At 40.9% G+C, this 16,113-nt stretch overlaps 1 protein-coding gene across 2 annotated transcripts in view; it reads right to left on the bottom strand.

Annotated features, from left to right (window-relative positions):
* Positions 1-4,756: 4,756 nt before the first annotated feature.
* Positions 4,757-16,113, bottom strand: part of LOC134636916 (transcription factor COE1-A-like) — an 86,930-nt gene continuing 75,573 nt past the window's right edge. The window contains exons 12-17 of one of the 2 annotated variants that reach the window (XM_063487184.1): positions 12,443-12,508; positions 12,196-12,358; positions 11,128-11,310; positions 10,201-10,398; positions 7,511-7,579; positions 4,757-5,814 (exon numbers count right to left, since the gene is read on the bottom strand). In XM_063487184.1, coding sequence (XP_063343254.1) covers positions 7,512-7,579; positions 10,201-10,398; positions 11,128-11,310; positions 12,196-12,358; positions 12,443-12,508 — 678 coding nt within the window. In that variant the 3' untranslated portion in view covers positions 4,757-5,814; position 7,511. The remainder of the gene's footprint in view (positions 5,815-7,510; positions 7,580-10,200; positions 10,399-11,127; positions 11,311-12,195; positions 12,359-12,442; positions 12,509-16,113) is intronic. The other variant, XM_063487185.1, reaches the window with a different exon arrangement.

Below are 16,113 nucleotides of genomic sequence, written 5' to 3'. Positions count from 1 at the left end.
ACGGTTACGTCCAAAGCAACACTGAGATTTTTTGGTTGATTTTTGTGTAGCAGACTGAAATACTGCTTTTAGCCAAAGGCCAAGGACATAAAATTTAAAATGCAGCTGTGGGCCATGATAAACAAGTCTAGGTATATATTTCTGAAGCTTCCATCGCTCTGCTTTAAATAAATCGATCCATGCATACCTCCTTTGTAAGACATCCTCTATTGCCAATTGGTCAAGTTTCTGTTTAGTGATAGTGTAAAAGGTCATATCAGAGACAGAGTAATAACAATATCCAACATTCATCAGTTGCATTAATACTGAGTGTTTTCAGATAACCGGTGGAGACCTGTGTGTTTGGTGATTTACTGTCACATGACAGCCTGTTATGAAGTGTGGATTTAGGACTCAAATGTAGAATGCAGAATCAGGCAAAAGTTAATTCACACTGCACCTTTAATGCAGGTGGATCCATAAGGACAGAGACACAGAATCTAATGGTATCACTTTATAATATGGCCCATGACAAAATGTTTAATTCCCCTAGACTCAAATAGAATTTAAACGTATTTTATTTGAAATTATGATTATGTTCATGATTGTGATTAAATTTGCCTACGAAGACTTATGGGTAAATATAGAGTACTAGAATAAATGGTTAATTATTCAAGTTTTACACAAAAGAAGAAATAATTGCACCGTAAGTAATAGTAAGTACTGTGGAACTTTAGAATTTTTTTCAGGAAATAATTATACTGTAAGCAATTTTAAGTAATGTTGAATTTCCAGGAAGGTTTAGCAAAAAGAAAAAGGAAAAAAAAAAAACTCGACTTACAAATACCCCATTTAACGAAAAATTCAAGTTACAAAGGCACTTAACGGCAATATTTCTGCCCGTGTTACGGCAAAATGCCCGCGTAACGAAATCCGCTGGCTCTGATTGGCTGAGCCCAGAATGCCCAGAATGCCCACCAATGACTGTAGTCATTGATGCCCACAATACCTTCCGAATCATGTGACAACCCCTTGGCTTTCGTACTTGCGCTTCACTGTTCCACTTGAACGACGTATTGTTGTTGCAGTTAGCAATTAGCCTATAGCCTATCGTTCACTCAAAAGGCGCGATGGGTGCTTCGGCTTACGAAAATTTTCGACTTACGAAAGACTCTCGGGAACGAATTAATTTCGTAAGTCGAGGTTCCACTGTAATTTGTACTTTTAGGGGCACAGGTCATATTATGTAGAAAGCACCAAAACAAAGCAAACAAATCAATAAACTCTACAAACAATTATAAACAACAATGACTAAAGGAATTCATATCTAATAAGAACAGATGATTGTTTATTCTGCTGTGTTAAATTTTGGCTTTGCATATAAATAAAAAAGTATTCTATTAGTGTTTTCTACATTCTCGCAGTCCTTTTGAAAATTCTAGGTGATAGTTTAACATAATTTGTGACAGGAAAAAAGAAGTTTGACTTGGTTCCATCATTTCAACATCATACGGACCCATGCCTCCAGTGTTTACTAGTGTTCATTTTTTTTCTTGTAAGTAGGAAAGAGAGACCAGAACTTATTGCATTCATAAACCAAAGGGTAAGGTTATTGTTGATGCATCCTTATTTTATTGTATCTGCCAGTAAAACTATGTAGATAAATATTATGACATTGTAACTTCAGATAAACTACACTGAAACTCCATTTAATTCTCATTGATAGTGATGGGCTGTATTATAAAGGGCTGCCAATCCAAAGGACTTCTTAACAGCCAGGGAACACACACAGGTAGGTTGACAGACAATAATAAAAAAAAAACTGGGGGGAACACAAGTGGACACAGCAGAGTAACAAGACAGGTGATGAAGCATTGCATTCATCTGTGTCTTTTCCTTGCATGTGAGTGTTGCATGTTGCATTCTATGTGGCACTTTAGAGACAGTAACCGACACCTTTTCACAGAGAAGAAAGAACTTTAATTAAATATAGTGAGAGTCAAAAAGTTATTTTACACTTCAAAGTTCAAAATAATGAGGAAAAAAAATCATCATTATCATCTTTACAGTAGTTTCCTCTGTACTCTTCCCCTCCATACTGATACTGCTGATAACATGTGTGTAGAAGATGCCCACCACTCTAAGCCCGAACGCAGACAAGCCATGATAAATGGTGTTACTTTTGTTAGACAAGTGCTTTGGATCTTACTTCCTTTAACAAAACGCTCTATTTAGACCTTCCTGTACAGGTATTTATATATGTACTATTAAAAAAAGCAACAAAAAAAATCAAAACAAAAAAACATTCCTCTGCTTTTGAACGTCACTTTTCTTTCAGAGGAAAAAGATGACAGTCACACGCACTCACAGGCACTCCACAAACAGAAGAGTGGTCACCAGACCCATATTTGAGATAAAATAAATAGGTGGCTCATTTGATTTAAAGGGTAAGTGAAGGGAAAGAAGAAAAAGAGGGCAAACATACAGATTTAATATTCCGGGTGGAGGGTGAATGAACAGAGGAAGGAAGCAAAGAGAGGACATAAAACCCGCTAAAGCAGGAGAATTTTCCTTTATCCCTTTCAGCCTTCATTGAGCAACTTTGTTCAATCCTAAAATCCATCAAATGGAAGACAAACACGAATAATCATAAGGACATATTCATAAACTCTACATCTACATAATGCAACAAAAAATGGTGCTAACTGTAACAAAAATGGTACAAACGACATCATGACGAAAAGAAAAACATCCGCCTCCTAACGCGATATAAAAGTACACCATGGCTTATTTTAGTTTGATTGAAATTAGCAGTGGAAGTATGGCTTTTAACAACAGACACTATAATACAAAAACAAATAAGATTAATTTATAACATTTTAATCGTGACATGAGACAAATAAAATAAGGAACACATCTGCGGCTCTACAGAGGTGAGTTTTCAGGATTTTCCTTCATTTTTTCAGGGATTTTTCTTTTGCTTCCTGACATCTCAAAGGTTAAATTTTAAGACATTCTACTGGATTTTTTTTAAGTGTTTTTAATCCCAGTTGTTGTGTTTTGCTTTACTGACTTACTGGTTACTGCCCCTTGGCTGAGGAGGTGAATGTAAGAATTGAGGCGTTTTAAGTATTTTCTTCCCTGTTCTTGCTAGTAACATTACGGCATTCTAAGTCCACATCACCTCAGGCTATAATTACAGATGACATCTGTATATTGAATAAGTGATTTTCTGTTCAGTTCAGAATCAAATTCATTTTCAGCTTTCTGTTTGAGGCATGTGCCAAAAGTGATGTCACAACTGCTGGAGCACTCTTTTAGTGTCATTTCAGCTTGTCGTACACCTGTCGATTTTTGTACCCAGGGGAGGGGGTGGGAGCAGGTTGAAGATATGAGGGGGAGATTCCCAGACGAAGAGAAGAATGAGCTTGAAAAGATGAGACTTTCCAGAGAAAACCTATACCCACGCTGATGTCATGGCTTTTTGCGAATGGCGGGACCTATCATTCAGGACGAGCACCAGTATAAACAGTGACTGGGCTGTTGTGAAATCACATTTGACATGTTACACAACCAGTGCAGGGACCATAAACCATAAATCTGGCTTAAAGATGTGCTTGTGTGTTAAGCACAGACAGATAACTTAAAATGGCATTTTCATTTTTTATGATGTGTGACAAGAAAACCCCCCAAAACATCATATTAATAATTGTGGCGTAAGACTGTTTAAGCATAAATGTCTCAAAAAGGGCTTTGGCAAAAATAACATATTTTAAGACTTCAAGACTGTAAAAAACACACACACTGCAGCTAGTTTTTACACAGCGGGCATTTAAGACATGTTCCTGGCTATTTGTTCTGCGCTGCAAAAAATTCCATTTTTTTCATACCTCAGGTCACAAATAGTGCAAAATACTGAACCGACGAGTCATCTGAATGAAACATAAACATCAGAATTACAATATGACCTCCCTATCAGGATTAGACAATATATCAGGGTTTTTTTAATGATGTAACAAAACTATGAATTGCAGGTTAGTGATGTCATTTCATTCTCTATATGTGCATACACAACTTTTTAATCATTAGTTATTATTAATTTCTTGCTCTCCTGTGTGTTTTGTCCTCTCCTCCTTCCCTCACCACTAACAAGTCGCAGCAGTCGGCTGCCACTCCTTAAGCATGGTTCGGATGGAGGTTTCTTCCTGTTAAAGGGAGTTTTTCCTTCCCACTGTCGCCAAGTGCTTATTCATAGGGGGCTGTCTTGTTGTTGAGGTTTCTTTCTAATATTGTCTTTACGATCTAAAGCCCCTTGAAGCGAATACTGCTGTGATTTGATGTTATATAAATAAAAACAAAAAACTGAATTAAAGTAACGAGTAGTATTGCATGTTTTAGTATCGCATGTTTTCTTGACCTATCCTAAAATCACACTTGTATTACTGCGGTCACTACAAAAACATAAGCTTTCTTCATTTGAGTGCAGCTGCTGAAAGGTCTAATGTTGCTGTTCTTCTTGCTAGGACTCGTCCGCATTTGTTTTCACAAACACTTTTTGAAAAAAAAAAAAGATTGTTCTTAATCCTCAGTTGCAATGTTTTGAACTTGACATTTGTTGCAGCGCAGCACTTTTCCCACTCAAGTTTCAAATCAAACTAGATGAGAAAGCAGGCAGGAAAAAAAGAAGCACAATCTGATTGGCCGGCTGATCAAAAAAACAAAAAACAAAAAAAAAATAACAAACACAGCAAACCAAAAAAACCAAAGAAATATTTTTTCAATTATGACAAAACTCAAGAAAACAAATCTCACACATCAAAATAAAAGTCTAAATTGCAGCAGTCTTTTAAGACATGTTCTCCCTCTCATAGAGGTCTCTGCGGCTGTATGCGTCTCAACCAGTTGCTGTAACAGGGATAATTGAGGGTAGGGGTCAAATCCTGAGCAGTGAAGCTGCTATTGGCACACAAAAATAATGTACTACTGTGTGGGAGAGGATCTGTGATCATTTGTTTCCTTTTTACATGCATCTACTGTCAAATCTATCTTCTACTACAAGTGAAGCAAGTCTGTTGGCTGAAAGACTGAAGATGCAGGACAGATGTATGTAGAGGAGGCTCAAAGTAAACTTCTTAAATGGCTAAAACTGGAGCATCAGATGCAGACAAGAAGCTTCCTCTTTTTTCCTCTTGGTGTGGCAAGGATTTGGCAAAGAGAAGTAAAAGCGTGTGTGAGTGTCTGGTTTGGCTTGTCTGTGTTGGCTGGATTTGACCCTGTGACTTCATCATCATTTTGACTCATCATCACTTCATCATTATCAGGTATGCTTCACATTTTACTCCTTCATTAAAGACAAAACTTCTTAAATAGAAACCACCTCGTGTAGGTTACAATTAGAAGATGATTATCACACATAAACTGTTGCGTGAAAAGAAAAAAAAAGTCACAAACACTCATGGGAGGAAGTGGATTCTCTCCAAAATAAATACACTTCCTGTGTCCTTGGAGAGTTGTAAGAGGCGTGGCCGTTCTCCTATAAAAAGCATCAAGGTGTACAAAGTCTAAACAACTTATTTTCTTGCAAACAGTTTGTTTTTTGTTCTTCTTCTTTTTCTCTCGAAGTTGTTTTGTTGTGTTAGAAAGGGCCTGAGTTGGGTTTGTTCCTTCAAATCGGGACAGCTCCTTCCATCGCCGACCGGAGTCAGACTCACACTGAAGCCTCCACCACGATCAGTGAGAGTGTGCTTGGTTCAACTCTCTCTCTCTCACTCACACACACACACAAAATCATGCACACACACCTTTACATGGGTGGGACGATCATTCCCGGGATTGCTGTTGGGTGGGAGAAAGAGAAACAAAAAAGAGAAAAGAGGGAGAGGAAGGAGGGGAAGAGAAGGAAAAATTAACTGTTAAAAACACAGCCAAATATTTCATCATCATAAAAAATCCCCCCTTTAAATACATCAATATGTTTTCCCATCTGCGCAGCTGTGTGACCGAAGCGACATTTAAAACATCAATAGACAAATAAATCAGTAAAGTGGTGCGGGGACGCATCTTTTAAGCTCACACACATTTAATTATGCGCAGCAACAGTTGGCATATTTTAACTGTACGTTTGTACGTGTGCCTGACAGATTGCATCATGGCATGTGCTGCCTTTAAACCCGAGGGATGGGTGTCAACATGTGAGAAGCAGAGCTCAGCCCAAAAGTGACACACACATACGCGTCGCACACACAGAGCCGCGTTTACATCACTTCAGAGGACATTACTTCGGACATTATGTTCACTTCCTGGAGAATTACCCCAACCATAACCACAACTACTGCTTGCCTGACCCCTACCTTTGCCCTGCACATTATCCTTGGTGGGCTCCTGTAATGTTGCTTTGAATACAGAGGTATGTTCCCATGAAATGTGCACAGCAAACTGGAGAAATTATTAAGTGAACAGTTTTTTATTTCACAGTGAGTGAAAACTATCAAGAAAAAAAGGACTGATTTTTTTTAGTACCAGCATGACAAAATTGTTTCAGTAAAACCTCCAGTTTTTTCCTTTCAGTCACACACACACACACACACACACACACACACACACACACACACACACGTCTGGTTTGCTATCCTCGTGGGGACATCCCATTGACATAATGCTTTCCCTAGCCCCTTACCCTAACCCTAACCATTAAAAATGAATGCCTAACCCTAACCCTTACCCTAAACCTAACCATAACCTAATTGTAACCCTGACAGTAAAACCGCATTTTGAGTGTGAAAATTGCTTTCAACCCCGAGGGGACCTGGATTTTGGTCCCCACGGTGCAGAAAGTCCCCACCAGGATAGTAAAAGTCAGATTTTGGTCCCCACCAGGATAGTACGAACCCGTACACACACACACACACACACACACACACACACACACACGCCATGGGGCAGGTAGACTGACTGTAAAAACTGTCAAGAGAGTCGAACAGCTGTCATTGTTGATCGCTCCCTAGTAAGCTGCCAGTGTGTGATCACCCAGTGTCTGTGACAGAGGAAAGTGTGTGTGTGTGTGTGTGCGTGGAGCTGTAAGTGGGATGTGTTTATTTCAGCTGTGCTTTGAGGCTACGCTTTGAGTTCCCACACCCCCGCACATGCTCACTCTACACACACGCTCACATACAGCTACACAAAGCCAGTGATGTTGAGCAATAAATTTTCCACGCCAAATGTCTTTTTTGGGTGGGGGTCTTTGTAAATATCTAACTTCCCATCTTTCTTCCCAGCCAATAGGAAGGCAGGGAGGAGTTACCCAGCAAAACAAATTGCTTGATCTGTAAACGAGAAGAATGAAGAGTTGGCGATGAGGCAGGAGAGAGGGAAAGAAAAGCCGTACAAGGGTGAAAAAGCAGGAAAGTGTTTGAGCAATCGTTCAGTGGAAGATGTGAAACACGGCAATGGTTGCTTTAGTGAAATTAGTTGAGTAAATGTTCCAATGTAATGAGTTAACAGAGCTGAAGGAAGAATCAGTAGAGGAACATACTTCAGGTGAAGGCCAGGCCTTGTAGAGAGCTGGCTGTTGAGTACTTGCTAGAGTCCACAAATGTTTGATCTGGTAGAGAGAGGAAGGGAGAAATGATAAGGGAAGGGTGACAGTTCAGAGGAATAATAAAGAGGGGAGGTTAGAAGTAAAAAGAAAAGACAGGAAAAAGAACTGAAAATGTTTTAATCCAAACTATTAAGCAAAACAAAAAGAACTTTTGGATACAATAGTTTAAAGTTGTTTTTTTAAAAAAAGCTATTTAAATAGTTTAAACGTGGCGTTCTCAAAGTTTTGGTCACTGCTTGCCAATTTACTCATAGTTACACAGGCCTAGAGACCTGTTGGCAACCATGGCACTGCTCCCAAAGAGGTATTGAGGTTTCCAATTGTGACAAATGCGCACTTTGTCTGCCATATTGGACATGATACATTCTTCAAATTGCTGGCAGTGGTTGCTGGAGGTTTGTGTCTCTCACAAATCACCTAAGTTATTGTTGCCGTCTGTAGTTTTTCATGTTTGTCTGCAAATACTTGCTAACTACTTGCCGAGTGGGAGTACAACTTGAAAAAGTGCAACACAAAATGGTAAAAGAAGGTTTGCCTTCAAAGTAAAGGTTATACCTGTAACCAACATGTTTCAAAACACGTGACATTTACTTTAAAGTCAAACAATCTCCATTTCCAGTTTGCGTTACACTTCACAGTTTTACTACAGTTTGGAAAGTAGCTGGACGGTGTTTGTAGACAAGACCGTCTACAGCATGGGTGAGTATTGCAGGCCTCAAGGGCTGGTGCCCTGCAGGTTTTAGATAGCACCCTGGGTCAACACACCTGAAGCAAATAATTAGTTCATTACCAGGCCTCTGGAGAACTTCAAGGCTACGTCCACACGTACCCGGGTATTTTTGAAAACGGAGATTTTTCTATGCGTTTACACCTTTCGTCCACATGTAAACGGCGTTTTCGGTCACTGAAAACGGAGATTTTTAAAAACGCCTGCCAGGGTGGATATTTTCGAAAACTCCGTTTTTGCACTTACGTGTGGACAAGGAAAACGGAGAAAACGCAGCGTCAAAGGTGTGCGCCTTTTTTGACGTCACACTGTGCGCCACGTTATTGTCTCGGTGAAATGAATTTCTACAATGGCGGACTTACACAAAATACTGTTACTGGTACTCTCTGCAGTGTTTAAATGCTTACATATACACACAGTTACTGTCCCTCCGCACAGGACTCAGTTCTGCTTCTATGGGCTATCTTTGTTTACTCTTTCCCACCCAGCCTTCTAGACTTCTGATTGGCCAACATTTCTACACGGTTAGGAATATATCGCCACTTGTTGCTTTGGCATGTTCCTAGCAGCGTTTTCCTTCGTTTTCGCGTTTACGTGTGGACAGGATTTTTTTAAAAAACAAAAACGGAAAATCTCCGTTTTCAAAAATACCCGTGTACGTGTGGACGTAGCCCAAGACATGTTGAGGAGGTAATTTAGCCATTTAAATCAGCTGTGTTGAATCAAGGACACGTCTAGTCCATGAAATCAGTCTATGTGACTGATTTCAACTAGGAACAGGCAGCAACCTCCAGAAACGTTAAACCAGCTTGTTAGGTAGCACATACCTTTCCATAGCAATGGCAGGCTGGCATCAGTTTGCCAACTAGTCTCTAGGCCTGTATGACTGAGGCCTTGGGGAACCAAAAATATTCTAAGGGCTGCAAATATTAACATCCAACAGTTATTTAGCGTTTGTCTGTTTCAGGGGAAGGTGGCTGTCATCTTTGTGGTTGTTTATGGCATTTTAACCATTATAGAGACTGTAACATTTCTTAATAGCAGCTGTATTTGTAAGTGTTGGATAATGTTTAGTCTGAAACAGAAGAGAAATGTTGCCTTGGTCTCATTCTGAGCTGCTATATAGTGCAATGTGACATGAGCTAGGACTGAAAGAAATACAGCATTGAATTCTTTTCTTGTTGCACTTGCAGCTTCATAAAATGCTGCCACTGACCCATTAACCGCACTTTTAGAACACTGAATTAAAGTTCCGTGTTTACATTTTCCTTCCTTTTCCAGTCATAAACTTATGTCGGTGTATAAGGGCTATTCTAAGTGGCAAAGTTGAGAATTTTCCAGATTCAACTTAAAGATTTGGAAGGGATATTTTTATTATTCAAAAGTGGCAAAGTTAAGAGAGGCGAATTAGTTTAGCATTTTTTAAGTTGGATGAGCCTCATTACACCACAGATATTGTTGCTTGCAGTGTTTCAGGCCTGTAGTGCAGCAAAGAGAAAATTAATACTAATGAGTGAAAGTCATTTTAGCCCAGAATCACCTTATTACCATAAGCATGCAGACTCTCGAGACTCTGACTTTGAATTGAGTCTATTTAGAATAGCATTGTACCCGTTTTCATTACAATCCAGTCAATAGCTCTTCCGATATTTCACTAATAAACAGGAACGCCACAGGGGATGTTGGGACCAGTTTGGACCAAAGAAGCTCATTAATCTAAAATATTTAACTCTAAAACAGTGTGTGCATGTGCTCACAATCCAGTAAGGATCTGAGAGGAGTTAGAGGATGATGTGACAGACTAGTTGAAAAAACAGGAACGAAATCATCCTAAACTCATGTGCTGGGGAAAATCCTACCTCGAAGCACCATATGATAGACTAACATGCTAAATTACCTTGAAGCCCGTTGCCGTTGGCACTGGTGCAGGAGGGCGGAGGGGACGACGAGGGCCTGACTACCGGAGCAAAGGCGGACTTCTGTTTAACTGCTGCTGACACCATGTTGGCTGGAGAGAAGGAGAAGACACCAGAAGAGGAGGAGCAGTTGGAGGGAAGAGAGGTGGAGGAGGCCATAGTAGGACTGGATGGAACAACTGGAGAGGCAGGAGAGAGCAGACAGAAATTAAAAGAAAAATGATTAAAGCTTCAGAAACTAATAGTTTATTCTCTTTTGAATTAAATGGGAGCACCTTCTGCCCTCTTTGAGATATAAAGTGTGCTCATGGTGTGCAAATACAGGCAAAATTAGCTTTTCATTGTAAACAAATCAGGTTCCAGAGTTGTCAGATGTCCATCTATTGCATGTGGCTTAAAATGAACTTCATGGGAAGTGTCACCAGACGGTTCCAGTCTTCCAGTTTACTCTTCTCAAACAAAAAAATCTCGCTTCTCTCTACGTGGCTCCACTCTTCCCTCCCTCTCTGTTTTTTTTTGGTCTTCCTTTCTGCTAAATGGAAATGGGATGCAATTAACCAACAGAGGGAGAAGAGGTGTGGCTGTCAGATAAAAGGCACTCTGGGAAGGAGGGAGAAGATGGACGGAGGACAAAATGGAGCGATGAGCCGTGAGTTGGTGATTGTTTTTGAAGACGCTGTGACAGAAAGCCCCATGGGGGAATCTCCACACAGCACATCTGAGACTTTCACTTTCTGTCCACAGGCATTTTGCGTGTGCGCGGTTCAGTATGTGTTTGTATGTGAGTGCATGGTGCTGCTTTCATCTGTGAGTCTGAAGGTACTGATGGTGTATGTGGGCAGTGTGGAGGACCTGAAATTAAATGGCAGCGGTGCAAGCACATTGTAAAGGTGCACAGATCCACTCACTAGCATAAGGCGAGTTGGCTGCAGAGCCATTGAGGAAAGTGGGCGAGCCTCCCAGGTTGGTCATGCCGGTGTTGTTGGCGTAGCCATTCATGGTGCTGGTGACTGAGGTGTAACTGGTCTGCTGAGGTGTGGAGCTGGGCACGTAACCGTGGGGTGACACACTACTGCTGCTGCGCACAAAACCTGCCGGAAATACGGAAAAAGGACTGAAGTGATGCTAATTAAAAGAATTTATAATACACATCTCCACACACGGGAAGTTTCAATTTAGCATTTTCCTGGTTGCAGAACAGAACTCCACAGAAAGTGGAACAGTGGAAGCATGGAGTGTGTTGAAATTTCCAGGGCTTCCAGTGTAGCCAAAGAACAGACTTCCCGTTCCATGTATTGTTCTTTTTTTTTATAAATTAAAATTTAAAATAGTGAATAAACAAAACTAAATTGGCAATGGGCCTGAGGTAGAATTTCAGAAAATGAAACCCCTCTTTTGCTTTGCACAGTGATTTTTTTTTTCCTTGCCAAGAGGAAGATTGACATGGTTTGGACATGTGCAGAGGAGGGAAAGTGGCTATAATGGACATAGGATGTTGAATATGGAGCTGCCAGGCAGGAAGAAAAGAGGAAGACCTCAGAGGAGGTTTGTGGATTTAGTGACATGCAGAGGTTTGGTGTGACAGAGGAGGATGCTTGGGATGATCCACTGTGGTGACCTCTAAAAGGAGCAGCCTAAAGAGGAAGAAGATGTAGCTGAAGCCTGTTTAAACATGATTGGTCAGTAGGTCAGGTAGCTCCAAACAGAGACCAGAGATTTTGAGTCTTGCCTTCAATAAATATATATAATAAATATATATGTTTATAGAGATTAAATACTATGGGATGGCTGATAAAGGAACAAATATCCTGCCTTTGATTTAAAACCAAAAAATTACAAAGTTCCCTGTAAACTGACTTTAAACATGTCCCTGCAAATATGTAATAAAATGAGCTCATATGGTGTTTTTAGGCTGCGCTGTAGCGATGTTAAGTATTTAATGGCAATTGCTAAACAGCATGATGACAAATTCTTACCCTGATTGGCTTGTGAGGGTTCGGATACGTTGACGGACAGCTGCCCGGTGAAAGAGTTGACTCCCATCATGCCGCTGTGAGTTGAACTGGAAAGCTGGGTGTGTCCTCGAGGAACGCTGTAAAGAGCTTCTGCGATGTCTGCTGCACGTTTGAGGATGATCTCCTGCAGGAAGAAGAAAGCTCTTTAGAATAAACACAACAGCAAAGTACTGATTTCCCTCTTTCCATGCGGTGTGTGTATGTGTACCTGGTTATTATGAGGCAAACCATAGAGGGCTTCCACCAGGTCTGCTGCTCTCTTCAGAATGACCTCCTGACACAAAGAGAGAGAAAAGTTGAAGACAGCAGCACGTATTACAGTTAATCACCTGTAACTGTCTCCTTCATTCTACTTACATTTCCTTAAGAGACAGGAAGTATGAAAAACCTTGAATCCATAAAGTAAAATTGAGCTTCACACACATGAAGGCACACCCACCATTTCCACTTATAATAGTTGCTAAATGATACACATGTGCATTCCCTTTCCCCTTACTTCACATCCATTTTACCATCTACTCACGATAAACAAATTGCTCCTCAGTCCTTTTAAAGGCAGATTACCTGCTGTCAAGTCAAGTGCTTTTATGTGCCTGTGCATCTTAATGACATCTTAAGGTGACAGGTATTTAAAATATACTCTGAAGTCAATCTAAAGTGCTGCAGGCTCTTCTGCTGTGCATCTCTGTTCAACATAGACCAAAGTCATGTGAGTAGTTTTGGTCTCATGCTGCTCTGTTTGTTTAACAGGCCAGGTGACCAATAAAGCCAGATTAAACTCATTTTCATTCACATTTTCTGGATCTTGTGATGGAAAGTGCAATCAGTTATTTGAGGATTTGATGCCTTCCCCTCCCCCACTTGTTCATACACCCTCCCCTTCTTCTGCTTTCCTGGTCCAGCTTCAAGTGTTTCTCCTCCACTTCCTTTTTGCCATTTTGCACACACGCTGGGAATCGTCTCCTCTGTCTTCCACTCTATTTTGCTCTTTTGCCAAGCCTCTTTATTGTTTCTCCTTGCTTCCTCACCCGCCCGCCCTCTTGGTTTCTTCCTCTTTCTCTCTGCACCCACCCCGGGGTCTAAGGTGTCTTGTTTAACAGTTAATGTGTTGTCGTTTCCACAGCGTGAGGCTGCCCGGTGACAGAGAGAAAATTACTCTGTGCTTCACAGTATTAACCTGCACCGTGTGACACGCTCACACACGTACTTACAGTTGGCTGCATGTGTGCTCTCCTGCGAGTTTGTGCCTGGTGGAACATATTGCCTCTCCATCAGTGTGTGTCTGTGTGTGCGTGTGTGAGGTCACAGAGCCAGTCAGCAGTTTTAGTGTGCCTGTCCACGGTGCTAAATTCAATCTCTTACACATTATTATGGTCTGGCTGCCTCTCTGTTAACCTCTCATTATTAGACTGGTGAGCTGAGACACACACACACACACACACACACACACACACACACACACACACACATACACACACACACACACACACACACACAGAAATCTGATCCTGACTGTTCGAGTGGTTCCAGTAAGGCCAGTAGCTGATAAACGGGAAGGAAAGATGATCCTCTGGTAACATCATCATTATCAGGTCTGCAGGCTTTGGCTGCTACATCATTCAAGTGTCTGGAATCAATGCACTCTGAATACTTTGTTCATATTTAGACACACACATACATCACCTAATTAATCTCTCAGGTTGTGCTTGTCCGTAAATAGGAAAGTATGTTCGTCAGATTACCTCCTGGCTAATACAGATAAGTAACACTTCCAGCTACGTTTAGCTGACGTGAATGAGACTTAACGGGTTGTCAAAAAGCCCAACGATCCAGTTTTGACGTCCTAAGGGCCTCGACAGCCTGCAGCCGCATCAAAAAAAAAGGTAAAAAGTTCAAATTTGCTTAAAAAGTTGCACGTGTCTAAATATTTCAGGTTTCCGTTTATAAACTGCTCATCTGAGTTAGTGGCATACAGCTGATTGGGTGATTTGCATGTAAAAGTTTAGGTACAGAGAGTGGACTTTATTACTTATTTGCATTATTCTGTCCAAGTTTAGATGTTTGCATGGATGTTTTTTAACATGCAAATCACCAAATCAAAACTCACTGGGGTGTTTTTGGATCAACCACCTCCTTCGTGTTTCTGCCCATCAACTGCTGTCTCGGCTTACTGCGGATAATGATGAGTTATGACAAGTGATGGAAACCATCTCTGAAATGTTTACTTTTTAACCATGAATCCTTTTGTTTACTTTAATTGCTGCAATAAAGTCCAATTTTACAGCTTTTTATCTCTGCTTGATTCTTTCTTGATCATGCCACATTTCATCTATTGTCAGGTATTTATGGAATATATACCTGACAAGCACTCATTTGTCATTTCATTTTTTGTGTGTGTGTTTTGTCACTTTTCCAACTCAACATTGGATCGAATAAAGGATGCAAGTCCTTGATTGAGTTTATATAACTGCTTCTCCAGACTTTTGTAACCTTTAGCATAATCTATTCCTGTCTGTTTCGGGTAAAAATGCAGACAAACAGGTCGTCTGCCAGACTCACAGAGAGAGAGAGAGAGGCGGGAGGTGAGCTAAAGGGAAGGCAGATCTGTTGGCAAAGAGAAAGAATAACAGGAGGTGTCTAGGTGCTTTTACTGTCTGAGTTATGACCAGCACTAATGCGATAACCATACATTACACACACACGCAGACACACACATGTTGTATGCATTAGGACCAGGAAATGCTGAGCCGAGTCTCTGCGGGGTCAGATGTGTGTGTAACGTGCGTGTGCCAGGCCGGCACAGACACGGCACACACACATGACTTATTCCTCCCTAATGCTGGCACATTAGCTGCCCGATCCACTTCTAATGCGCCATTAGGGATGCCGTACATGCAGGGTCACACCTCGCAGTGAGATGATGTCATACTTTACATGTGGGCTCACGGGGGATATCAGGTCCGATCACACACAGATACAGAGGCTGACGTGTTCACACATACACACGTCCTTTAGGGAGCATTTCTTCTCTTGCTAAAAACGCGGCGAGATAGTGTTAGGACTTGAGGCTTCCGATTTCATTTCTTCTCATGGGTGGTGAGGTGGTGTCAACAAAGATATGTGTGACACACACACAGATTTAGAGTAGTTTCAAATATGTGTGTTCATGCGTCACCACAATTACTCATAATGGTGATGCTGATGACATGACCTCAGTTATGTACGACATCATCAAAAGGAGTTGCATAGCAATGTCAGCTGAGTGAGTCACCAGAGGAAGTCACCAGTCTTACAAGGGTGACACATACTGGTCAACCTTTAAAACCATGAACACCCAAAACCTGAACTTAAGGAAAAGAGAGAGACTTGTCTGTGTCGAATGATCCAACAAAAGGAAAATATGCTTCCCAAATAACCGTTTACCAAGAAAAGAAATGTGTGAACTGCACCAATTCACTTCCATTACGACACTGAAGCATCACCTGTTCATGTCTTTACCTTATAACATATACCACCATCACTGAGGTGACTGTCATTGTGATTTGGCTCTATCTAAATAAAACTGAATTGAAGTGAATTTGTGGACTTTACTTTTTGAAGCCTCGAGTTGAGCGTCGCGTCACACCATGAGGGAGGAAGAGGCAGAGACACTGCATTCTCGGGTCCACCCCAAAGCAAACCCGGACTTATCATCTTTTTTACTCTAGCAGGGAGGATAATTTTCAAAGTGAACTTAATGAAACTTAATAGAAAAGTTTTTACTGAGGTAAAACATCGGGTGAGGGCTGAGCAATCACCCACACAGATGACGAGCAGTGGGTGGGTGATGTGCACATGCAAAATTTGGCCCTTGATTTTACAAAATGTATCTTTACCCCA

This window comes from Pelmatolapia mariae, linkage group LG10_11 (assembly GCF_036321145.2).
Source record: "Pelmatolapia mariae isolate MD_Pm_ZW linkage group LG10_11, Pm_UMD_F_2, whole genome shotgun sequence".
NCBI classification, from domain to species: domain Eukaryota; kingdom Metazoa; phylum Chordata; class Actinopteri; order Cichliformes; family Cichlidae; genus Pelmatolapia; species Pelmatolapia mariae.
Note: the sequence above shows the minus strand (reverse complement) of the source record. Positions and strands in the feature narration are given on the sequence as shown.